This window comes from Orussus abietinus, unplaced genomic scaffold, assembly GCF_000612105.2.
Source record: "Orussus abietinus isolate OABI.00-Male unplaced genomic scaffold, Oabi_2.0 scaffold569, whole genome shotgun sequence".
NCBI classification, from domain to species: Eukaryota; Metazoa; Arthropoda; class Insecta; order Hymenoptera; family Orussidae; genus Orussus; species Orussus abietinus.
Window position 1 is genome coordinate 17,049 of NW_019394785.1, and position 25,566 is coordinate 42,614.

The following is a 25,566-nucleotide window of genomic DNA, read 5'->3' on the forward strand; positions in this document are numbered from 1 at the left end:
TATATAAAGCTAGCACTGCCACAGTAAAAAACAATTATTAAGTAAATGTTCATCGATGAATTATATACCAGAATTTATTGCTAATTAATTGCTCGCAGGGAAACCAAGTTTCAATTTTTTTTCTCACCCCTAAAGGGGCGAATCGCCACCCCTAGTGCTGATCGCAGGACAGAAACATGAAAATCAAGGGGAATCGAACTTTTCTTCACGTGGGAATAATTTCTTCCAATTTCTTGTGGATTTCATTCGAAGATATTTGAAATATTTGTTGACAATCTCAATGACGTATTTAGTTTCAATCATTTATAACCATATAGAGAAATTATATTTTTTAANATAAAAATACATTTTTTACTTCACGACTATTATCGGACAGTTCACCTGGTATCAAAAAACATAAGAAATTTTTCTAATGTTTTCGTTCCGCTATTTCATTACGGGAACAAAACGTGTGAATTTGATTTTAAATATTTTTAAAACGTTTACAATGTATTCGGCAGATAATATTTAAAAAATGCTTGTATTAAAATGAAACGAAATGTTTTGTATATCTGGTAGAAAAATATTACGAAAACACATGGAGGTAATGTTACATAAATACTATAGAGATAATATTCTAAAGTAAACGTTTGGCAAATATTTCAAATGTCTGGTAAATATTTACAAAATGTAGGATATTCGTTAAATATATAGAAAATATAGGACAAATATTTTATGCTACTAGGTGTTAATTTAGTCTTCACGGGAACTCCTTCCGTCTGGGTGTTTCAAATTTCGCGGATCTCCTCGTTTAAATGCGAAACCGGAGTTAATCCCCGGTTAATGCAACTGCCACGTGGATTACAAAATGTACCATATTTGTTAAATATATAGAAAATATAGGACAAATATTTTATGCCACTATGGGTTAGTTTACTCTTCACGGGAATTCCTTCCGTCTGGGTGTTTCAAATTACGCGGATCTCCTCGTTTAAATACGAAACCAGAGTTAATCCCCGGATAATCCGAGCGCCACGTGGATTACAAAATGTACGATATTCGTTAAATATATAGAAAATATAGGACAAATATTTTATGCTACTAGGGGTTAATTTCGTCTCCACGGGAACTCCTTCCGTCTGGGTTGCTCAAATTACGCGGATCTCCTCGTTTAAATACGAAACCGGAGTTAATCCCCGGTTAATGCAACTGCCACGTGGATTACAAAATGTACGATATTCGTTAAATATATAGAAAATATAGAACAAATATTTTATGCTACTAGGGGTTAGTTTAGTCCTCACGGAAACTCTTTCCGTGTGGGTGTTTCAAATTACGCGGATCTCCTCGTTTAAATACGAAACCGGAGTTAATCCCCGGTTAATCCGAGCGCCACGTGGAGACCCTAGAGGCGACTCGTTATCCGATCCCTTGACTCGGGGTTTCCGTTTTCCCTCTCGTGTCGTGTTCGACCCGGACCGGTTGTTGGGTAGGGATGGATTGGAATACCCTGGAAATAACCTCGTAAATCGAGGGAAGCTTACATGATCCTTTCTTTTCCAGCCCACGTGGACAACGAGGTCTACCTGGGCAGAGCCCTGGAGAGGCTGGGGGATGCCGCGCTGAAGGAACAGGAACCGGACATTGGGGCGGCCTTCCTCAAATTCGCCGTCGTCACCAAAGAGCTGAGTGCCCTGATGAAAACCCTGGTGAGCATCCGGAGAACGAACACCCCGGCTTATGTATGTACAGTAGGCACCCCCACATCGGAAATATGAAATGAAACCTATTGGAGAATTTAATGCTTTTTTAGTGCTATTTTAGTGCTTTAAGGACATCGTGGGTATCCACAGAGCACACAAATAACACCAAAATAATGCGAAAAGAGAAGGTGCAAATTTTGATATTTCTACCTCTTCTTTCTTGGAGCCTATATGATTGGGGGTAGTTTTCGGGTGAAGGGGGTTATGTGTCGGATCCACGTAGCACCTCCCAGTTGAGGGCCTCCAAGTAGTTGCGGACCATTTTTGACGTGTGCGATGAGGCGTTGTGGAGGAAAATCAGCTTATCATGTCTTTGCGGATAATCCGGCCTTTTTTCACTCATAGCACGGGGCAATTTGATCAGTTGTTGGTGGTAGCGGCGGGCAGGTTTCAACAGCTCATGGTAGACGATACCCTACTGATCCCACCAGACGCACAGCATCGTCTTCCGTCCGAAGCTATTTGGGCTTCCGGACGATTTTGATGGTTGGCCGGGATCGACCCACGATTCCTTGCGTTTAGGATTCTCGAAAAATATCCACTTTTCATTGCCAGTCACAATTCGATGCAGGAACCACTTCCTTTTTTGTCTGGCGAGCAAGATTTCGCATGTGTTTTGGCGTTGCTCCACCTGCCTATTGGGCAATTCATGCGGCACCCATTTTCCGACCTTTTGAACCTCTCCCATGGCACGTAAGCGCATGGAAATGGTGGATACCACGCCAAAAAAATTCTTTCTCTTTCGAGGCAAATCACTCATCAAGCCATTGTCGGACGTCTTCATAAGAATCGAGGTGTTGCTCAGCGAGCACGGAGCCAGGTCTGGTAAATAAACGGCATGGGGTAGCACCTAACAGTTAAGGGCCTCCAAGTTCTTTCGGACCATTTTCGACGTGTGCGATGGGACGTTGTCGTGGAGGAAAATCAGCTTGTCACGTCTATGCCGATAATCCGGCCGTTTTTCACGCAGAGCACGGTGCAACAGCTCATGGTAGACGATACCCTACTGATCCCACCAGACGCACAGCATCGTCTTCCGTCCGAAGCTATTTGGTCTTGCGGACGATTTTGATGGTTTGCCGAAATCAATCCACGATTCCTTGCGTTTAGGATTCTCGAAAAATATCCACTTTTCATCGCCAGTCTCAATCCGATGCAGGAAAGACGTCCTTTTTTGTCTGGCGAGCAAGATTTCGCATCTGTTTTGGCGTTGCTGCATCTGTGTATCGGTCAATTTATATGGCACCCATTTTCCGACCTTTTGAACCTTTCCCATGGCACGTAGGCTCATGTGTACGATATTCGTTAAATATTTAGAAAATATAGGACAAATATTTTGTGCTACTAGGGAAGGTCGTGGCGCTAGGAAAAATAGACTTCCTTTAGGCACTCGCGGGGTATCTTCAAGGTTTTAGCGAACCAGAGAGAATCCTTACAAGGAGGAGGAAGCGCAGTCGGTGCCGAAGGGGCGTGGAGGAGCGCCGTCATCGATTTAAACCTCGAATCCGGATATCGTTCTTCCGGTGTCTGAGAAACGGAGCGAGCAGGCGCAGGATCGACGGGAGATCCCTCGGGATAGCCTCGGGGAGCGTCGTTTCCCCCGGAGGTGGCTTCGGGTAGGACACTTCCGGTGCCCCTCGGGATACGCCGGGCGGAAGTCCTTGGCCCAGATTCCCCTCCACCGGGAGACCACGCCTCTCCTTCCGTCCCGGTTCTCCCGGTGAGAATAATTATTGGGACGCCTCGAGAAAATCGATCCGCTCCTGGCTCGTCCTTCCGGAGGTCCTCGGTCTTATCCCAGCAGGTCCTCCCTCGGGAGCACCCACGACCCTCTCATCGGGAAGGTCGGTCGAATACCAGGAGATCGTTCCCGATCGGAAATACCAATTCCGGACATCCATGCAGGTCCTGTGACTCCAAACGCGAGAAAGTGCTTCCTGGTACGATTCTCTTATCCTTCAACTCCCATCCCATAGAATAATTTCATAGAATAGTAGCATAGAATAATTTCTAAATATTTCTTTGTAATCTTCGCTAAGTATCTCAAGCGACAGATTTTTTCAGATTTTTTGTAGGTTTCATTCGAAGATATTTGAAATATTTCTTGAAAATCTCAGTGACATGTTTAGTTTCAATAATTTATAAACATATAGATTCTTTTATCCTTCAACTCCCATCCCATAATCCCTAGTAGCATTCGAAGATATTTGGAAGATTTCTTGTAGATTTTATCCGAAGATATTTAAACATTTCTTGAAAATCTCAATGGCATGTTTAGTTTCAATAATTTATAAACANATTCTTCGCTAAGTATCTCAAGCGACAGATTTTTTCAGATTTTTTGTAGGTTTCATTCGAAGATATTTGAAGTATTTCTTAACAATCTCAATGACATGTTTAGTTTCAGTAATTTATAAACATATAGATTCTTTTATTCTTCAACTCTCATCCCATGATCCCTAGTAGCATAGAATAATTTCTAAATATTTCTTTGTAATCTTCACTAAGTATCATTCACTTCACCTTGAGGTGAAGTGAAACCCCTCTCTAATCACTCGTTTCGAATACAACACTTTTTTTTAAGGGTATTAGACCAAACTGTCCGAAACATTGACACACGCTCCTGATCATCTAAGAATTGTCCTGACACATTCAAAATTTGGATTTTTGGAAAACATTTTTTAACAGCCCAAACCAGAACCATAATGGCGTCGAGCCATCATGTTTCGATCAATATACAAATATCTAAGGCTCTGATATGCGAAACGAAAGGGTCAGGACAATTTTACCATAATTTAGAACAGTGTGTTAATCGATAAACTCGCATTTGAACGGGATAAAGGCAACAAAAAGGGTCTTATGCGCTTGTATGCCAAAACGATGGGAATACGAGGTCTCGGAGTGAAAATATAATTGCCCTGGAGATCATAGATGGCGCAGGGGGTCCCTCTGCAGTCAATTAGGGCCGCAGAAAGCACAAATCTAGAGAATTTCTAGAGTTTTACTTCGATTACTCTATAATTAACGTACGAAAACGACAAATGGAGTATGCCATTTGGTACAATACTCAATATAATTCGACCCAGCTATCAATATAAAAACCAACATCGGCAACGTAGGCATTTAGAAAAATCTTCTTTATCGACGTCGATCAAGTTCCTCGACGTGTTTCACTTCACCTAAAAGGATAAAAAGAGCGTCATAGCTTCCGAGTTGACGGATGAAGCAGGTCGCGTCAGCTCTGAAAAATGTGGAGATCGAGACGTCATCTTCGGTGGCGGGAAGAAGTCGGTTAACGTCGCGTCCGTGGGAATTCTTTCGTCAACCGGTCCGTGTTTTAGTAGTCGCTGCAGTTCGTTGTAAGGACGTCGACGACCAATCAGGCTGGTGGATCGGCAGGATCCCGTTTCCGCGGAATAACAATAAAGGAGAGGGGTCACGCCCGAGGGGGTCGACGGAGGGCTCCATTCAATGGGACCGCTGGGGCCGGAGAAATGCTAACGCATCGTCCCGTGACTCATCGTCGAACAACGGACCTGTGAAGAAGGAAGACGGATAGAAGGGAGGCACGGAGATGGACCACTGAGAGAGGAGAGGGAGACCCAGCATCCCTCTCATGGGGTCCGTCGTCCCTCGCGTGGGGTCCATCCTTTGCGTATGAAGACCGACGAGGACCGGCCGTGGGAGCCTAGAACTATCCTCGGGGTGTTTTGTCACTGCATTGAGCTTCTTGAATCCCCAGCATCTCAGGGATGATAGTCAGAAATTGTTATTAGCATTTAACAAAATACTGTCAACCGACAGAACTCGCTTGAAAATGGTCGAGGNAACCGACAGAACTCTCTTGAAAATGGTCGAGGGAGCCTAGAACTATCCTCGGGGCGGTTTTTCACTGCATAGAGCTTCTTAAATCCCCAGCATCTCAGGGGTGATATACAGAAATTGTTATTAGCTTTAAACAAAATGTTGTTAACCGACAGAACTCTCTTGAAAATGGTCGAGGGAACCTAGAACTATCCTCGGGGTGTTTTTTTCACTGCATTGAGCTTCTTGAATCCCCAGCATCTCAGGGGTGATAGTCAGAAATTGTTATTAGCTTTTAACATAATGTTGTTAACCGACAGAACTCTCTTGAAAATGGTCGAGGGAGTGTAGAACTATCCTCGGGGTGTTTTTTCACCCCATAGAGCTCCTTGAACCCCCAGCATCTCAGGGGTGATATACAGAAATTGTTATTAGCTTTTAACAAAATGTTGTTAACCGACAGAACTCTCTCGGAAATGGTCGAGGGAGCCTAGAACTATCCTCGGGGTGTTTTTTCACTGCATTGAGCTTCTTGAATCCTCCGCATCTCAGGGGTGCTAGTCAGAAATTGTTATTAGCTTTTAACGTAATGCTGTTAACCGACAAAACTTTCTTGAAAAGTATCCAGGATGCATAGAACTAACCCCTGGAATTTTTTCCACTCCATAGAGCCCCTAGAAACCTCAGCATCGCAGGGGTGATAGTCAGAAATTGTTATTAGCTTTTAACAAAATGTTGTTAACTGCCAGAACTCTCTTGAAACTGGTCGAGGGAGAGTAGAACTATCCTCGTGGTGTTTTTCCACTGCATAGAGCTTCTTAAATCCCCAGCATCTCAGGGGTGCTAGTCAGAAATTGTTATTAGCTTTTAACATAATGTTGTTAACCGACAGAACTTTCTTGAGAAGTATCCAGGAAGCATAGAACTACCCCCTGGAATTTTTTCCACTCCATAGAGTCCCTCGAAACCTCAGCATCGCAGGGGTGATAATCAGAAATTGTTTTTAACTTTTAACAAAATGTTGTTAACCGACAAAACTCTCTTGAAAATGGTCGAGGGAGTGTGGAACTATTCTCGGGGTGTTTTTTCACTGCATGGAGCTCCTCGAAACCCCTACATCTCAGGGGTGATAATCAGAAATTGTTATTAAGTTTTGACAAAATGTTGTTAACCGACAGAACTCTTTTGAAAAGTTACCAGGAAGCATGGAACTATCCCCTGGAATTGTTGTCCACTGTATAGAGCCCCTCGAAACCCCAGCATCTCAAGGGTGATAATCAGAAATTGTTATTAACTTTTAACAAAATGTTGTCAACCGACAGAACTCTCTTGAAAAGTGACCAGAAAGCATTTGAACGGGATAAAAGCAAAAAAGTGTTTTATGCGCTTCTATGCTAAAACGATGGGAATATAAGGTCTCGGAGTGAAAATTTAATTGACTTGGAAATTACAGATGGCGCAGGGGGTCCTTCTGCAGTCAATTAGGACCCCAGAAAACATGACTCCAGAGGATTTCTGGAGTTTTACTTCGATTTCATTATAATTATTGTATGAAAACGACAGGTGGAGTGTACCATTTAGTGCAATACTCAATATAATTCGACACGGCTGTCAATATAAAAACGAACGTCGGCAATGTAGGTATTTAAAAAAATCTTTTTTATAGACGTCAATCAAGTTCTTCAACGTGTTTCACCTCACCTTAATCCAGACCTTCTTTATGGACTCTTTCTCCTTGAGATTACGAAGTTCACCTCGTTCTATACTAGCTCGAGGTCTCGTTTAGGAAGACCGAAAATATGAGGTCATACGAGTCCGATAAGGTGTAAAGTCTGACTCATCTTTGGGATCAATGTCTTCTGGCGAGTTTCGTTTCCCAAATGGAATTCCGGTAAATCCTGGCTTGTCTCTGGGTGGACAATCTCTAGAAAAGATTAATTTCATTTGCTTAATTGAATATTTTTTTTAATCAATCATTCTGGGTGGTTGGTCCTCTTTGATTGTCACCTTAAGGTGAAATGAAACACGCCGAGGAACTTGATCGACGTCGATAATGAAGATTTTTCTAAATACCTACGTTGCCGACATTCGTTTTTATATTGACAGCTGGGTCGGATTATATTAGGTATTGTAGTAAATGGCATACTTCACCTGTCTTTCTCATACAGTAATTATAAAGAAATCGAAGTAAAACTTCAGAAATCCTCTGGATTCGTGCTTTCTGAGGCCATAATTGACTGCAGAGGGACCCCCTGCGCCATCTATGATCTCCAGGGCAATTAAATTTTCACTCCGAGAGCTCATATTGCCATCGTTTTAGCATAGAAGTGCATACAACACTTTTTTTGCCTTTATCTCGCTCAAATGCGAGTTTATCGATTAACACACTGTTCTAAATTATGCTAAAATTGTCCTGACCCTTTCGTTTCGCATATCAGAGCCTTCATTAATTATATACTGATCGAAATATGAGAGCTCGACGCCATTCTGGTTCTGGTCTGGGCCAAGTTAAACAATTTTGTCCAAAAATCCAAATTTTCAATGTGTCAGGACAATTCTTAGATGATCACGATCCATGTGTCAAACTTTCGGACAATTTGGTCCAATACCCTTAAATAAAAGTGTTGTATTCGAATTGACTGATTTGAGGGGGGTTTCACTTCGCTTTAAGGTGAAGTGAAACACGTCGAGGAACTTGATCGACGTCGTTATAGAAAATTTTCTAAATACCTACGGTGCCGACGTTGGTTTTTATATTGACAGCTGTATCGAATTATATTGGATATTGTACTAAATGGCATACTTCACCTGTCGTTTTCATACAGTAATTATAAAGAAATCGAAGTAAAACTTCAGAAATCCTCTGGATTCGTGCTTTCTGAGGCCATAATTGACTGCAGAGGGACTCCCTGCGCCATCTATGATCTCCAGGGCAATTAAATTTTCACTCCGAGAGCTCGTATTGCCATCGTTTTAGCATAGAAGTGCATACAACACTTCTTTTGTCTTTATTCCGTTCAAAAGCGTTTTTATCGATTACCAGAGTGTTCTAAATTGTCGTAAAATTGTCCTGACCCTTTCGATTCTCATATCAGAGCCTTCGATATTTGTATATTGATCGAAATATGAAAGCTCGACGCCATTTTGGTTCCGGTCTGGGCTGAGTTAACAAATTTTTATAAAAAATCAAAATTTTGAATGTGTCAGGACAATTCTTAGATGATCAGGAGTGATGTGTCAAACTTTCGGGCAATTTGGTCCAATACCCTTAAAAAAAAGTGTTGTATTCGAATCGACTGATTTGAGGGGGGTTTCACTTCACCTTAATGCGCCTCGTTTAGGAAGATGCCGAATACGTTTCACCTGGTAAACTATACAATCTTCTGAGTCATGTTCAGGATTAATGTCTTCTGTGGGTTTCGTTTCCTCGTTGGAGTTCCGGTCGATCTTGTCTCTTATCCATGTAGACGACAGGCTCCGAGTCGTCCGAATTCGGTTAATTGACATTTTCGTAATCGACTTTCCCTATCTATTTGCATAATGTGTCTTCAGGGTCACCTGGCGATTTCTTGTTTCGGGGTTCCTCCGAACACGTAAGACCACTCGGGTTCCCGCAAGGTGCAGGCATTTTGAGTCATCTTCGGGATCGATTGCTTCCGCCAGTGACGTAGGGAGTCCTCGTAAATCCTGGACTCGTGTCGGCAACCAGTGGACGGGCACGGTGTAAATCACCTTCCTCCTCGTCTTCACCGTCCCGTAAACGGGGAAATTACCGGAAAAGTCTCCCTCTCGCTTCCTCGGAGGCTCCTTCCTCAAGGTGCTCTTCCCCGAGGCCGGCTATTTGCATTCGTACCTCGTTCTTCACCACCACCTCCATGTCGGACCTCCTTTCTTTCTTGGCCGACGACGTCGACTTTCACGGATGTTTTTTTCCTTCCTTTGTTCCTCTTTTCTCCCATGAAGTATTTCACTCGCCCATGCGTCGATCCTAGGAACGGTTCCTCCAGGGTCCAGGAGTCGAAGGCCTCGCTGCCGGGGTCCTTCCGAATCTCTTCGGGAACGGGCAGGTACCGGTTTCCTGGAGGACGAAAGGAGTGCCCCTCGGCTCCTGGGGAATGCATGAGATTTGAATAAATTTGCGGGATTCCTCCCCGAGCTGGGGCGATCGATCGGCTCGTTTCCTGGCTGACCTTGCGACCACGGCTTTCAGATGCAGAACATAAACAACATCGTCATGTTCCCCCTGGACTCCGTGCTGAAGGGGGACCTGAGGGGCGTCAAGGGCGACCTGAAGAGGCCGTTCGAAAAGGCCTGGAAGGACTACGAGGCCAAGTACGCGAAGATCGAGAAGGAGAAGAAGCAGCACGCCAAGGAGGCCGGCCTCATCAGGACCGAGATCACCCCTGCAGAAATCGCCGACGAGATGGAGAAGGAGAGGCGACTCTTCCAGCTGCAGATGTGCGAGGTGAGCGAGAGTCTGAATTATGGTTTTCTACAGTAGGCACCCCCACATCGGAAATATGAAATGAGACCTATTGGAGAATTTAGTGCCTTTTCAGTGCTATTTTAGTACTACAACCTGGATTTTAGTGCTCCACCCCTTATACCGAAAATCGGTGGTGGTGCTGAATGTAAGTTCGCTCAGATCCCCACAGTGCATACTACGTTAACACTAGGTTTACGGGCGTTTTTTATATACCTGTTTCATATGTTTATAAATTATTGAAACTAAATATGTCGTTGAGATTTTCAAGAAATATTTCAAATACCTTAGGAAGAAATCTACAAGAAATTTTAAAAAATCTGTCGCTTGAGATATTTAGCAAAGATTGCGAAGGGATATTTAGAAATTATTCTATGCTATTAGGGGAATATTTAAACTTAGCCCAGATTTAGATCGATGCTCTATTTGAATGCAGAGGGAACTCTTGCGCCATCTGTGATTTCCAGGTCAACTAAATTTTCACTCCGAGACCTCGCATTACCATCGTTTCAGCATAGATGCGAATAAGACACTTCTTTTTGTCTTTATCCCGTTCAAATGCGAGTTTATCAATTACCAATGTTCAAAATTGGCGTGCAATTGTCCTGGCACTTTTGTTTCTCATATTAGAGCCTTCAATAATTGTATATCGATCGAAATATGAGAGCGCAACGCCATTTTGGTTTTAGTCTGGGCTAAGTTAACAAAGTTTTCCAAAAACCCAAATCTTGAATGTGTTAGGACAATTCTTAGATGATTGCGAGTCATGTGTCAAAGTTTCAGACAGATCAGTCCAACACCGTTAAAAAAAGTGTCTCATTCGAATGGACGGATTTGAAGGGGGTTTCACTTCACCTTAACACTAGGTTTACGGGCGTTTTTTATATACCTGTTTCTACGAGCACCCGTCAAATTGACGGATAAACGAAAACACGCATTTTCTTTAAAAAATCGATTTATTCAAATTAAGTCTGTATTAGACAACCCTAGGCTTTACGTTTAAATAAATGATTAATAAGTAAAAAGTCCTTTTTTAAAAATTATCACGGAAACGATTGGAATGCTCGTCCTCTCATCCTCGGAGTCTAGAAAGAACGCGCATCCTTTTCTTGCTACGACACCCTTTCAAGAAGTTTTCCTCTTCACTATCCGCAGATCCTTCTATTTCTCCACTTTCAATGCAAACTTTCACTCTCATCTTCGCCTTACACTCCCTGCAACGAAGCAAATATATATGGATTGTTTACGAAATTAGCTAGTCCGTTAATTTGACGGGTTTCGTAGAGATAGGTATACTACGTACAGATTTCAATAATTAGAAGGCTTAGGAAAAAATAATTGTGTGTACAAATTCTTTGATGAACATCAAAATAATGCGAGAGAAGAACGGGTAAAATGTGTTATTATTTCTACCTCTTCTCTCTTGGCGCTTATACGATCGGGGATAGTTTTCGGGTGAAAGGGGTGATGTTTCGGATCCGTCTCTTGGGTATTCCTAAAGCACTAAAATAGCACCAAAATGCTGCATACTCGTTGTATCCATGAATCTTACCTTTAACGTAGTATATACTGTGGGGGTGTTGGGTGGACGTTCACTCAGCACCCCCACCGATTTTCGGTATAAGGGGTGGAGCACTAAAATCCAGGTTGTAGCGCTAAAATAGCACTAAAAAAGCACCAAATTCTCCAATAGGTTTCATTCCATATTCCCGATGTCAGGGTGCCTACTGTACATACACGTCTGAATTGCATCTGGCTGCAGCCACTCGCCGATTTGTTATCCCCCCCTCGTTTTGCACCTTGCAGTACCTGATCAAGGTGAACGAAATCAAGACGAAGAAGGGCATCGAGCTGCTGCAGCATCTCGTCGAGTATTACCACGCGCAAACGAAGTGAGTACCAGTGGGGGGTTTCTTCGGGATGGTTGGTTGATCGATGGACCGGTGCTCGATGAAGCATGATGGTCTTCCAGCGCGTATGGAAGCGTAGTGAGTAGTTAACTATTGAATTAATCTCCGAGCAACGTACAGAGAGATGATTTGCACCGGGGAATAAACGTTGATCCGGAGGAGAGGTCTTTCCCGATGATAGAATGGATTTTCTCTTCTCCGAACGTCGGATCAGGCGACTTTGAGGTCAAGTCCGACGCGAAGTGGAAACTGTAGATCCAGGATCAAATGCCCGACCCGTTTTCTCCAAGACCCTGAATAAATTCCTGGTGAACGGTCTTTCCAGCAGGATTTATTAACTACTGTTCTTTGTACTGCACGCTAGAAGGCAAACAGCTCCTGGTAGTTCTGATTAATTGTTCTTAAACCAGTCTTCTACTGGGATAAGGCGTAAGGATGCAGCTTCGCGTTACGTTGTTCTAGTTGAGAATCGAGGACTCCCTTCGTTCGTTGTAAAAAGCAGAGTGTCGTTTTTGGAGTCACGCAAGGCCTCGCGGTGCCTCAGAAAATGTTGCCGCCTTGTGGAAGGTATACAAATTTTGGTTCGTTGGCGGAGATGTCCAAAAATGTCGCCTCCCACGACCTCGGCACCGAGGGTAGCAAAAGGGTAGCCAGGTCGAGTACGGCCTGACCATGCCTTTGTAAGATCACGTATCGTCCAAGGGTATTTTTTATGGTCTTTGTTCTTTGCACTGCACGTCAGAAGGCGAACAGCTCCTGGTAGTTCTGATTAATTGTTCTTAAGCCAGTCTTCTACTGGGATAAGGCGTAAGGATGCAGCTTCGCGTTACGTTGTTCTAGTTGAGAATCGAGGACTCCCTTCGTTCGTTGTAAAAGGCAGAGTGTCGTTTTTAGAGCCACGCAAGGACTCGCGGTGTCTCGGAAAATGTAGCCGCGTTGTGGAAGGGATACAAATTTTTCTAAGATTTTACGTGATTGGTTCCTTGGCGGAGATGTCCAAAAATGTCGCCTCCCAGGACCTCGGCAGCGAGGGTAGCAAAAGGGTAGCCAGGTCGAGTACGGCCTGACCATGCCTTTGTAAGATCACGTACCGTCCGAGGGTGTTTTTTATATTCTTGTTCACCCAACCCTTCTCTGAAGTTCGGTTCCAACATTTGGCGGCGAAATGCACACCGTGAGAACGCGGAGAAAGTGAAAAATTCCCAGGATGGTACGAGGTCTCGTGATGATGCCACTATATGCTCTAATTACTACAAGGATTTTTCTTACGGACGTAACAATTACTCTCCTTCTTATTGCAGTTATTTCCAAGATGGCTTGAAGACCATCGAGCACTTCGGCTCGTACGTCGCGGATTTGAGCATAAAGCTGCAGAAGATTCGGCAAACCCAGGACGAGGAGAGGAGACGTCTGACGGAGCTGCGAAGTCTTCTCAGGAGTTCCGGATGCGACAAAGAAGTAGGGGAATAGATAAACGGACGATTCGACCGCGACTCGTCAGGGTGGATCCTCCAGTCGCTAAATTTCCCGAATTTTCTTCAGCTAAACGCCAATGCCAGTGCTGGGTACTCGTTACACCAGCTCCAAGGTGACAAGCAACACGGTGTCACGCGTTCGGGCCACCTTTTGAAGAAAAGCGAGGGGAAGATGAGAAGGGTGTGGCAGAAGAGGAGATGCGCCGTCCAAGCCGAGGGATACTTGGACATCTGTCACGCGGATGAGAACAAACCGCCTACTAGGGTTAATTTATTGACGTGCCAAATCAAGCTGGTACCTGACGACAAGAGGGGCTTCGACCTCATAAGTTGTAAGTACTTCGTGTGGAAATTTTATCTATTACGTGCCCCTCGTTCCTAAACCTCGATTAACACATTCCGTGCCACACTGTGTACCACCCGAGGTTAAGCTGAAGTGAAACACGTCGAGGAACATGATCGACGTCGATGAAGAAGATTTTTCTAAATGCCTACGTTGCCGACGTTCGTTTTTATATTGACAGCTGGGTCGAATTATATTGGGTATTGTACCAAATGACATACTTCACCTGTCGTTTTCGTACAATAATTATAAAGAAATCGAAGTAAAACCATAGAAATCCTCTGGATTCGTGCTTTCTGGAGCCCTAATTGACTGCAGAGGGACCCCCTGCGCCATCTGTGATTTCCAGGTCAATTAAATTTTCACTCCGAGACCTCGTATTCCCATCGTTTTGGCATACAAGCCCATACAACACTTCTTTTGCCTTTATCCCGTTCAAATGTGAGTTTATTGACTATCAGAGTGTTTTAAATTGTCGTAAAATTGTCCTGACCCTTTCGTTTCTCGTATCATATCCTACGATAATTGTATATTGATCGAAATATAAGAGCTCGACGCCATTTTAGTTCTGGTCTGGGCTAAGTTAAGAGATTTTTTTTCAAAAAATCCAAATTTTAAATGTGTGAGGACAATTTTTAGATGATCACGAGTCACGTGTCAAACTTTCGGACAATTTGGTCCAATACCCTTAAAAAAAAGTGTTGTATTCGAATCGACTGATTTGAAGGGGGTTTCACTTCACCTTAATACCTCGGACCAGGTTGGTCGGTTAAATCCCAGGTCCGAGAATTTTCCGGGATTTTTCCTTGATAACATTAGCGCGAGTAATCGCATTTTCTTATCTTGCCCCTAGATAACCGAACGTACCATTTCCAAGCCGAGGACGAGGCGGATCAACGGGCCTGGATGTCCGTCCTCGTGAATTGCAAAGAGCGAGCCCTTTTAAGGGCATTCGACGCGAGTGGAAAGGCAGAGGCGGGCCAGGGTAATCCCAGCTTAGTCGAACTTCAACAAGCTGTGATTCGTTGCGTTATGCGATTACCCGGTAACGACCAGTGCTGTGACTGTTCCTCCCAAAACGGTAAGTGAAATTGTAGCCGAACATTGGCCGATCGATGGACGGTATGGCGTTTAACGTCTCCTCTTTTAACCCAGATGCTACCTGGTTGTCCACGAATTTCGGGATAATCGTCTGCATAGAGTGCAGCGGTATCCACAGGGACCTCGGGGTGCACATATCGAGAATACAATCTCTCACCCTGGACAACGTGGGCACGGCGCAACTATTGCTGGCACGTTACATGACCAATCAGGCGTTCAACGAAGTCATGGAGGCGACGTTACATCACAATCTGAAGCCCTCGCCGACGTCGACCATGTACGTGGAGAAAGAAAATCTAATTAAATGCGAATCCTAGGCGCGATAATTCGTTCCTCTCTGATGGTTCACGCGGCCACTTCTAGGGAAGAAAGGTACGAGTTCATAAGAGCGAAGTACGTCGACAAGAGGTACGTCATGAACACTTGCGCGGACGAGCGCGACTTGCTCTCGGATCTGGAACACGCCGTCAATAACCGCGACCTTCAGCAGCTTCTACAGGTCTACGCCGAGAACGTGGACCTCGCGGCACCTCTGCCCACGTCGGTAAGACCTCCTCGAGTTGCACCATCCGACGCCAAGACCCTGATTTATGGACGTCGAACGATGAATGGAATTATTCCAGGACGTGGGCGAGACGGCTCTGCACTTGGCGATCTTGCGAGAAATGGGCAGTAGTCTGCACATCGTCGACTTCCTTGTGCAGAATATGCCGACCGGGGGCATAGACAGAACCACCGTCGACGGGGAAACTGCCCTCCACCTGTCCGCGAGGCACGACCGAGCGGAAGCCATGAAATTGCTTCTCAGAGCTGGGGCGGATCCGACCTTGAGGAACAAACAGGACAAAACGCCGCTGGACATTGCCCAAGAAGTCGGACACCACACCTGCAAGGAATTGGTAAAACAGTAATCGAGTACTTTAAGGTGAAGTGAAACACGTCGAGGGACTAGATAGACGTCGATAAAGAAAATTTTTATAAATGCCTACGTTGCCGACGTTGGTTTTCATATTGACAGCTGGGTCGAGTTATATTGGGTATTGTACCAAATGGCATACTCCACCTGTCGTTTTCGTACAATAATTATAAAGAAATCGAAGTAAAACTCCAGAAATCCTCTGGATTCGTGCTTTCTGGGGCCCTAATTGACTGCGGCGAGACTCTTGCGCCATCTGTGAATTCCAGGGCAATTCAATTTTTACTCCGAGACCTTGTATTACCATCGTTTTGGCATAGGAGCGCAAACGACACTTTTTTGCATTTATCCCGTTCATATGCGAGTTTATCGATTACTAGAGTGTTCTAAATTGTCATAAAATTGTCCTGACCCTTTCGTTTCTCATATCAGAGCCTTCGATAATTGTATATTGATCGAAATATGAGAGATCGACGCCATTTTGCTTCTGGTCTGGGCTGAGTTAAAAAATTAAAAAAAAAATCGAAATTTTGAATGTGTCAGGACAATTCTTAGATGATCAGGAGTGATGTGTCAAAGTTTCGGACAGTTTGGCCTAATACCCTTAGATCAGAACCCAGACCAGACCCAAAATGGCGTCGAGCGCTCATATTTAGATCAATGTACAATTATCGAAGGCTCTGATATGAGAATCGAAAGGGTCAGGACTATTTTACGACAATTTAGAACACTCTGGTAGTCGATAAACTCGCATTTGAACAGGATAAAGGCAAAAAAAGTGTTATATGCGCTTCTAGGCTAAAACGATGGGAATACAAGGTCTCGGAGTGAAAATTTAATTGACCTGGAAATCACAGATGGCGCAGGGGGTCCCTCTGCAGTCAATTAGGGCCCCAGAAAGCATGAATCCAGAGGATTTCTGGAGTTTTACTTCGATTTCTTTATAATTATTGTACGAAAACGACAGGTGGAGTATGCCATTTGGTACAATATCCAATATAATTCGATACAGCCGTCAATATAAAAACCAACGTCAGCAACGTAGGCATTTAGAAAAATCGTCTTCATCGATGTCGATCAAGTTCCTCGACGTGTTTCACTTCACCTTATGTGATCATTCCACCTTGTTCTTTCTCGCATTTCGAGTAAGAGTCGATCGGAGTAGATAATGGTAATTTGGTAATCGTTATTTCAGTTAAGCCACGCTCTACAACGACAGAAGACGCTGTTCGATAACGTTAACATCGACTGGAACCTTTCGCACGACGAGGGCTCCACTGATTTCTCAGACGACGAGACCATCATCGAGGATAGGGTATGTGACTCGGTTGGGAAATAATTCCCGGAGTCGTTCATTGCTGTTATTCCCGCAGAACGGGTGTTTAACTCCCGAGAAGAAGTCCCGGAGTAGACCTCCTTCCTACGCCGGGGGCGGTGGAACAGGCTCGGGAGACTCTCCCGTAACTCTGCGCAGTAGGAGCAGCACTTGCGATAGTTTGCAGAGCGGATCTTCACCTGGGGCGACATCGAACAGGCAGCAGATGCCTCCGCCACCACCTCCACAGTCGAGGAAACCCGTTGTCGGTAGGTCGCGAAGATGAACGTCGACCCCATCCACGTTTTTCGCCATCCGGATGTTCCGCTAACTTCTCTTCTATATTTCTTCCAACAGTCCCGTCTCCGATGGCGCCAGACATTACGGTGAACATCCACGGATCCCTGAAAAAGAGAGTCGCTCCTCCGCCACCCCCGGGAACGGCAGGAAGTGGAATACCCCCGTCTCATTACGGGACCTTGCCGTCCTCGGCTACTCTGGCGACGTCTTCTCACAGCCGGACAACGAGCGAACCCATCCTGGCCGGTCACACTTTGCACACTCTGCCGCATTCGCTGAATGCCTTGAACAGCCAGCATCACAAGAGGTCCCCAAGCGGCGACTCCTCGACCGGTCATGGTAAATCGCTCTGACTATTCCCTAGAACGGTAGAGCCCGACTTTAGGTCGGCATCGCACAGAGGTTACTTAGCAGCAAGTTCTCACGTTACCTACCGCTTGCACAAGGAATGGACAAAACGAATAGTTCCACCCTGCAAAGGCCGCGAAACCCACCACCTCCTGCACCCTCTGGGGTCAGCTCGTCCAGACTGAGTAACGGCAGAAGCAGCGAATCCCTCAGTTCCGTCTGCTCCGATCACGGCCTGGGGAACCCCGTACCACCTCCCAGAAAGGTAAACCCTAGAATCTTATCGCATTACTGGATTCCCCAATTGCCAGCCGATACAGCTGGGAAGAAAAGCTGGACCCCTTTCGGACTCGACCAAACAATGCCGTAGAATTCAAGCGAAGGAAAAGGCTTAACGTGTATGCGCAGTCGTTGGATCTGGTTGTTGAGTCGGTCAGGGTTGAGATTTGTCAATTGTTCACTGGTTCTAGGCCAGGGTACGTATAATTTATATTCAATTTATTATTTACATCACAAGACGTCGGAGTTACTTTCGGTTGAATTCCTATTTATTCGAGGAATAATTAACGTTTTTCATTGTAGCCTGGCCTGGATTGTTTCCAGCTGGTTGAGATTGTTCAAGGTTCAACCTTCTTGGGAAAATCTTATTTCCCTAGGGGAGCGGACTGTCCGAATCAATAATTACCGTATCGACTTTGGTTGGTCATTATTGCACCGGCACGCTCCCATTTAATTCGGATTTAAGGTGAAGTGAAACACGTCGAGGAACTTGATCGACGTCGATAAAGAAGATTTTTCTAAACGCTAACGTTGCCGACGTTCGTTTTTATATCGACAGATGGGTTGAATTATATTGGGTATTGTACCAAATGGCATACTCCACCTGTCGTTTTCGTACAATAATTATAAAGAAATCGAAGTAAAACTCCAGAAATCCTCTGAATTCATGCTTTCTGGGGCCGTAATTGACTGCAAAAGGACCCCCTGCGCCATCTGTGGTTTCCAGGTCAATTAAATTTTCACTCCGAGACCTCGTATTACCATCGTTTTAGCATAGAAGCGCATACATCACTTTTTTTGCCTTTGTACCGTTCAAATGGGATTTTATCAACTACCAGAGTGTTCTAAATTGTCGTAAAATTGTTCTGACCCTTTCGATTCTCATATCAGAGCCTTTCTATAATTGTATATTGATCGAAATATGATAGCTCGACGCCATTTTGGTTCTGGTCTGGGCTGAGTTAACAAATTTATTTAAAAAATCCAAATTTTGAATGTGTCAGGACAATTCTTAGATGATCAGGAGTGATGTGTCAAAGTTTCAGACAGTTTGGTCTGACACCCTTAATAAAAAGTGTTGTCTTCGAATCGACTGATTTGAAGGAGGTTTCACTTCACCTTAAGGATCGAATATGTTAAGTTTTACGCTGACGGCAGATCAAAATAACCGGATACACTTCTGTTTTTGCGACGTGGCATTTAGTTTAGGTTTCATCCTTTTCCCCTTTAGTTTGCCCTATCGGTGTTCGAAGAGCTTGTGCATTTAATACTAATCACTTGTATCGTGGGAATTTGTATCCTTCGCTATCTCTCCTGATCCTTAAAAAGTACCGAGTTGGTTCAGTTAATTTCATTCTTTTTTTTTTCCGAACTTCTTGCCTAATGCTGTTATAATCCCGTCCCGTATAAATATAATTTCGTAAACATCTCATTACGTCCTAATACCCAGACAGCACAAATACATAGCACAGAGGTACATAGAATATTCTTGAAAATATTTCAATATTAATAGGATATAGATTTATGTGCTATGTACATTTTCTGAACATGGGATAAATGTAGCTTTGCTCAGTTTTTTATTTTCGAAATATATTTTACGATATATTGTATTAACATGGAATTGATACTTATACATGAGAAGTAGCATGTCATATACATATCTGAATGATATTTTTTGCCATGCAAATAGAAATACAAAAGGTTCATGTTTCAGTATTCTATTTTTAAATTAGTGTCAACGTTTGATGAGATAAATTATTGAAAATTGAAACATAAGCACCTACTTTTGCAAAAAATAAAGTACTTACCCAGGGAATATAAATTTAAAGTATTGGAGCACGTATGTGTATTCAAAATGAAGTAATAATATATTATTATTATCCCATGAAATATTTAGCATGTTTTGATTTTTTTAAATAAGGGTGTATGTAAAAATGTATAAAATAATTGTTAACTTAGTATTTCAATGTTATATTACAAACCTTTTCTAACACTGGTAGTATTTATAGAATAGTATTCCATATTTCAAATGACATTGCTAAACCAATATTATATATATAAAACATTAAATATTTAGACTATATCTGGGAAACATTATCATATGTACATAATCTAATATTGTACTTAAAATATCATTCCAATGTTCGGATATACATGAGGAATATTTTCCAACTTCTTTTCTATATTCTATGAATATTTTATGCTGTCTGGGTAGTCACAAAGCAGAGCGACACGATTTCCTATTAATTTCAAGCAAAGTTAATTTACATTTCCTCTTTAGTGATACGAAGTTTCGAAAACGCCTATTTCATGCAATCACCGTAAAAAAAATGAATCCATTGGCACCGAAAAATTGCAAAATCGTCATAACACAATGCAACAATGTAGACGATTTAAACTTATTCTAGTTGTGCTATCTGTAGACATCTTTAGTATCTTTTGTAAAGGTCTAAATTAATCCAAAGGCAAAATCACCATCACACAATGCAACAATGTGGACTATTTAATCTCATTCTAGATGTGCTATCAGTAGACATCTTTAGTGTCTTGTATAAAGGTCTAAATTAATCCAAAAGCAAAATCGTCATCACAATGCAACAATGTAGCCTATTTAAACTCATTCTAGATGTGCTATCAGTAGACATCTTTAGTGTCATTTATAAAGAGCTTTTTTTTATTTAATCATCATTAACCCAAAAGCAAAATCGTCATCACACAACGCAACAATGTAGACGATTTAAACTCATTCTAGGTGTGCTATCAGCAGACATCTTTAGTGCCTTCTATAAAGGTCTAAATTAATGCAAAAGCAAATGCAAAAACAACGCAACAATGTAGCCTATTTAAACTCATTCTAGATGTACTATCAATAGACATCTGTCTTTCTAAAAGTCCAAATTAATCCAAAAGCAACGCAATCCCATGTACAGAGCGTGTACACCGACCGGGGCCGGTTAAGTGTTCGGGGCTTGAACGAAGCTTGTTGAAAAACGGGTACATAAGCGATGGCATGCATTTGGAAGTCAATAGTGGTTTATGGTTTGTTATTAACGGTTGTTGGTACAGCGAAGGGACCGGTCCAGACTAGCGAGCTACGCCGAGGAGCCTTCATCTATGCTCCCAAACCTGAATCTGGTAAACACTTGCCACCCCCATAGTACAGCGGAGTTACGCTTGAAACCACCTATAAATTGTTAAAAATTAAAATTATATCGTTTATTAAATTTCTGGACATACTTGCGAGCGGACAATATCTTCTGGTCGCACCCTAACAATTCCCGGGTAACATCAACAGAGAAACTTTCAATGTGGTACTTTCAAGAGTAACGACGCTCCGCATGGTCAGTCGTGCTGTTCGTCCATTCATTTAACTCTCACGTATGTCGGAAACTTTGGAAACTTTGGAGAATCTGGAATAAGTTCGAGTCAGATATCTCCATCTCGGTGAGACCAACGAGACAATAGTCGGCATAAAAAAAAGGGTCCATTTTCCATGCCTTTCGTTTAGTTCCGCCCAGCGTATGAACCTGATGAACGTTTCCGTTCTTTATGCAAATCCGGGACTCGTTTCTTGTATGCATCACTTGCGCGCTGCCAAAGTTTCCTTTCATTGTGTTCATTCTAGAGGGGTTCTTGTTTTCCTGTAATTCCTCATTACGTTGATTTCAGCATGGCCTGTATGGTGCTTTTTCATTTCCGACCATGTCTTACTTACCCCGTCTTCGCGCGGTGACAATGTTTTACAGAGTTAATGGATATGATAAGCTGTTTATATATAACTGGCATGAGATTTCTGTCCAGTTGGAAATTCTAGACTGGATGGTAATTGAATTTAGAATACAGTCTCGATATGCACCCGGAGAATGTGTGGTATTCTGTTAACTTAAGGTGAAGTGAAACACGTCGAGGAACTTGATCGACGTCGATAAAGAAGATCTTTCTAAATACCTACGTTGCGGACGTTTGGTTTTATATTGACAGCTGGGGCGAATTTTATTGGGTATTGTACCAAATGGCATACTCCACCTGTCGTTTTCGTACAATAGTTATAAAGAAATCGAAGTAAAACTCCAGAAATCCTCTGGATTCATGCTTTCTGGGGCCGTAATTGACTGCAAAGGAACCTCCTGTGCCATCTGTGATTTCCAGGTCAATTAAATTTTCACTCCGAGACCTCGTATTCCCATCGTTTTGGCATAGAAGCGCATACAACACTTTTTTTGCCTTTATCCCGTTCAAATGCGAGTTTATCGATTACCAGAGTGTTCTAAACTGTCGTAAAATTGTCCTGACTCTTTCGTTTCTCATATCGGAGCCTTCGATAATTGTATATGGATCGAAATATGAGATCTCGACGCCATTTTGGTTCTGATCTCGGCTTAGGTAAAGAATTTTTTTTCAAAAATTCAAATTTTGAATGTGTCAGGGCAATTTTTAGATGATCACTAATCATGTGACAAAGTTTCGGACAGTTTGATCCAATACCCTTGAAAAAAATTGTTGTATTCAAATCGTCTGATTTGAAGGGGGTTTCACTTCACCTTAACATACATTAACATTGTTATGGAGGAAGAGATGCGTCTAGAATTTCCAACCCATTCTATTCACCCGACGAAAGACCGAGTCTTGCGTTTCTAGTCTCGAAATGCCGGATGGACCCTAGTAGCATAGAATAATTTCTAAATATTTCTTTGTAATCTTTGCTAAATATCTCAAGCGACAGATCTTTTAACATTTCATGTACATTTTATTCGAAGATATTTGAAATGTTTCTTGAAAATNAGCGGCATGTTATTAGTTCAGCGAGATAGCTCGTTAGAGGTAATATTCTAAAGCAAACATTTTGCAAATATTTACAAAAGGTAGGATATTCGTTAAATATATAGAAAATATAGGAGAAATATTTTGTGCTACTAGGGGAATGACATTTCATTCGTCGATATGATTCCACGCATCGGCGGGATCCGCGTTTCCGGTAAATCCAACGCGAAGATGAACACCTTCCGGTCGGGTGAACCGAATATCGTATCCGTACGTGTGTAACATTAATGCTTCCTATTGGGACAGCCGTATTCGTTTTATTCCCTCCAGCCAATGTCGACGAACCTGAACGGTCTAAAGCGATGTCGAGCCCTTTACGACTGCGAAGCGGACAACGAGGATGAGCTTTCCTTTCGAGAAGGCGAGGTCATCGTCGTCACGAACGAGCAGACCGACGACGACAATTGGATGGAAGGTGCGCTGGAAAGGGCGCCGGAAAGAAGAGGAATGTTCCCGATTAGTTTCGTGCACATGCTGCAAGATTAACACCCGGTGAGTCCTCGTTAACCCGAAAAACAGTAAAAAATCATCGGATACAAAAATCAGATCTTACTATGACAATGGCCCGAGTAGAAAACACCTTAAAAAAAGGGAATTTCTCCCATATTTTGCGCTACATTTAAGGTGAAGTGAAACACGTCGAGGAACTTGATCGACGTCGATAAAGAAGATTTTTCTAAATGCCTACGTTGCCGACGTTTGGTTTTATATTGACAGCTGGGTCGCATTATATTGGGTATTGTACTAAAATGGCATACTTCACCTGTCGTTTTCATACAATAATTGTCCTTGTTAACCCGAAAAACAGTAAAAAAATCATCAGATACAAAAATCAGATCTTACTATGACAATGGCCCGAGTAGAAAACACCTTAAAAAAAGGGAATTTCTCCCATATTTTGCGCTACATTTAAGGTGAAGTGAAACACGTCGAGGAACTTGATCGACGTCGATAAAGAAGATTTTTCTAAATGCCTATGTTGCCGACATTCGTTTTTATATTGACAGCTGGGTCGCATTATATTGGGTATTTTACTAAATGGCGTACTTCACCTGTCGTTTTTCATACAATAATTATAAATAAATTGATGTAAAACTCCAGAAATCCCCTGGATTCGTGGTTTCTGAGGCCCTAATTGACTGCGGAGGGACCCGCTGCGCCATCTGTGATTTCCATGTCAACTAAAATTCCCCTCCGAGACCTCGTATTTCCATAGTTTTAGCATAGAAGCGCAAACAACACTTTTTTTGCCTTTATCCCGTTCAAATGCGAGTTTATCGATTACCAGAGTGTACTAAACTGTCGCAAAATTGTCCTGACTCTTTCGTTTCTCATATCAGAGCCTTCGATAATTGTATATGGATCGAAATATGAGATCTCGACGCCATTTTGGTTCTGATCTCGGCTTAGGTAAACAATTTTTTTTCAAAAATTCAAATTTTGAATGTGTCAGGGCAATTTTTAGATGATCACTAATCATGTGACAAAGTTTCGGACAGTTTGATCCAATACCCTTAAAAAAAAGTGTTGTAATCGAATCGCCTGATTTGAAGGGGGTTTCACTTCACCTTAAAATCAATTTCCGGCTGGATGTTGGAATTCCCTATCTTTTTTTTTTTTTTTTCTTTGTGATATTCTGGAGAATGAAAAGGCTAGGCTTATCGATGTCTTACGTTTAAGGAAGAAACATTGATTTTTAGTGTCAACGGTGGTCGTCGCAGCGTACAAAAGCCAACGAAGTGGCGATAAATCGAAGCGCACCATCCCTTATCGGCGAGACCTCGCTCCTCGACTCTACCAGCAATCTACTAAAATTCTGCAAAACTCACCCGCCAGATACGTAAGAAGGTTTCCTTATTCGCTATCGACGAGATAGTTGGGCTCTTCTGGAGATGCGTAATGATTTAATCTCAAAGAACCTACTTTGAAGGGAAAGGAATGAGCACTATCCAGACGTAATGTGTGATATGTAATATTTCAGCGCGGCTGAAGAGTATTTATCTGATAACTGAAAGGACTTATATTAATTAATTTTAGCATCAAATGCCGCAAGATGAATATATATTATGCATGTTTCAAGTGTATCGAGCTTAACGGTGAATTAAAAACGTTAGGAATAATCCGGCACGTAAGGCGCACCTTTGACGGTGCGCGTTATCAATCACGAGGTGAGAAAAATTCCCGATTAAAGAGGACTATCGATACTCTACAATACTCGACTGGCTCGTTCGATTTTAAATAGATCTGCATTCCGTGTGAGTATAGTGGCGGACATGAATGCCTCCCCTGCAGATACGGCATCGCCTGTGCAGGATGGGAAGGCATTGATGTCTCCCAGTATGCACATCCAACTGTATTAAAAAATCAGCAATTGTCAGGAACCGGGAACGAGGCGATGATGGCACCCTCTATTATGATATCGATATTAGGTTTGTTCGCGTTGACTGCACTTTCTACACTTGAGGGTAATGAAGGTACTACACTTTTCTTGAAAAGTGCAGAAGGGTAGATACACTTTCGTCGACGTCCCCAACGCCAAAAAGCTCAAGAAAGTCCAAGATGATCGATTTAGTAGAGAAATACGAGATTTTGAGGTCATCTGTATCGGAGGATGATGAATATGAAAATGTAATGCTTCCTCCAGCCTTCCTTCTTGGGCTGTCTTTGTTATTTTCAAATCCTACAATTCGTTCAATTACCTTGTAATTATAGAAGATGAAAATTCCTTT

General features: G+C 42.8%; 1 protein-coding gene across 1 annotated transcript; it reads left to right on the forward strand.

Moving 5' to 3' along the window:
- The first annotated feature begins 1,585 nt into the window (after positions 1–1,585).
- Positions 1,586–25,566, forward strand: LOC105701904 (arfGAP with SH3 domain, ANK repeat and PH domain-containing protein). The gene is made up of 15 exons (XM_023433277.1): positions 1,586–1,688; positions 9,757–10,011; positions 11,836–11,921; positions 13,241–13,397; positions 13,482–13,746; positions 14,611–14,838; positions 14,913–15,135; positions 15,222–15,402; positions 15,482–15,757; positions 16,970–17,089; positions 17,148–17,358; positions 17,447–17,728; positions 17,836–18,002; positions 23,084–23,329; positions 24,538–25,566. The coding sequence occupies exons 1-14, from the start codon at positions 1,677–1,679 to the stop codon at positions 23,321–23,323; spliced, it is 2,703 nt and encodes a 900-aa protein (XP_023289045.1). The 5' UTR covers positions 1,586–1,676; the 3' UTR covers positions 23,324–23,329; positions 24,538–25,566.

What these genes read in the sequence shown, in the direction of transcription:
- LOC105701904 (XM_023433277.1), top strand. An exon ending in ACCACACCTGCAAGGAATTG is followed by an intron (nt 15,758 to 16,969) that starts GTAAAACAGTAA and finishes TCGTTATTTCAG; the next exon opens with TTAAGCCACGCTCTACAACG. An exon ending in CGACTCCTCGACCGGTCATG is followed by an intron (nt 17,729 to 17,835) that starts GTAAATCGCTCT and finishes CGCTTGCACAAG; the next exon opens with GAATGGACAAAACGAATAGT.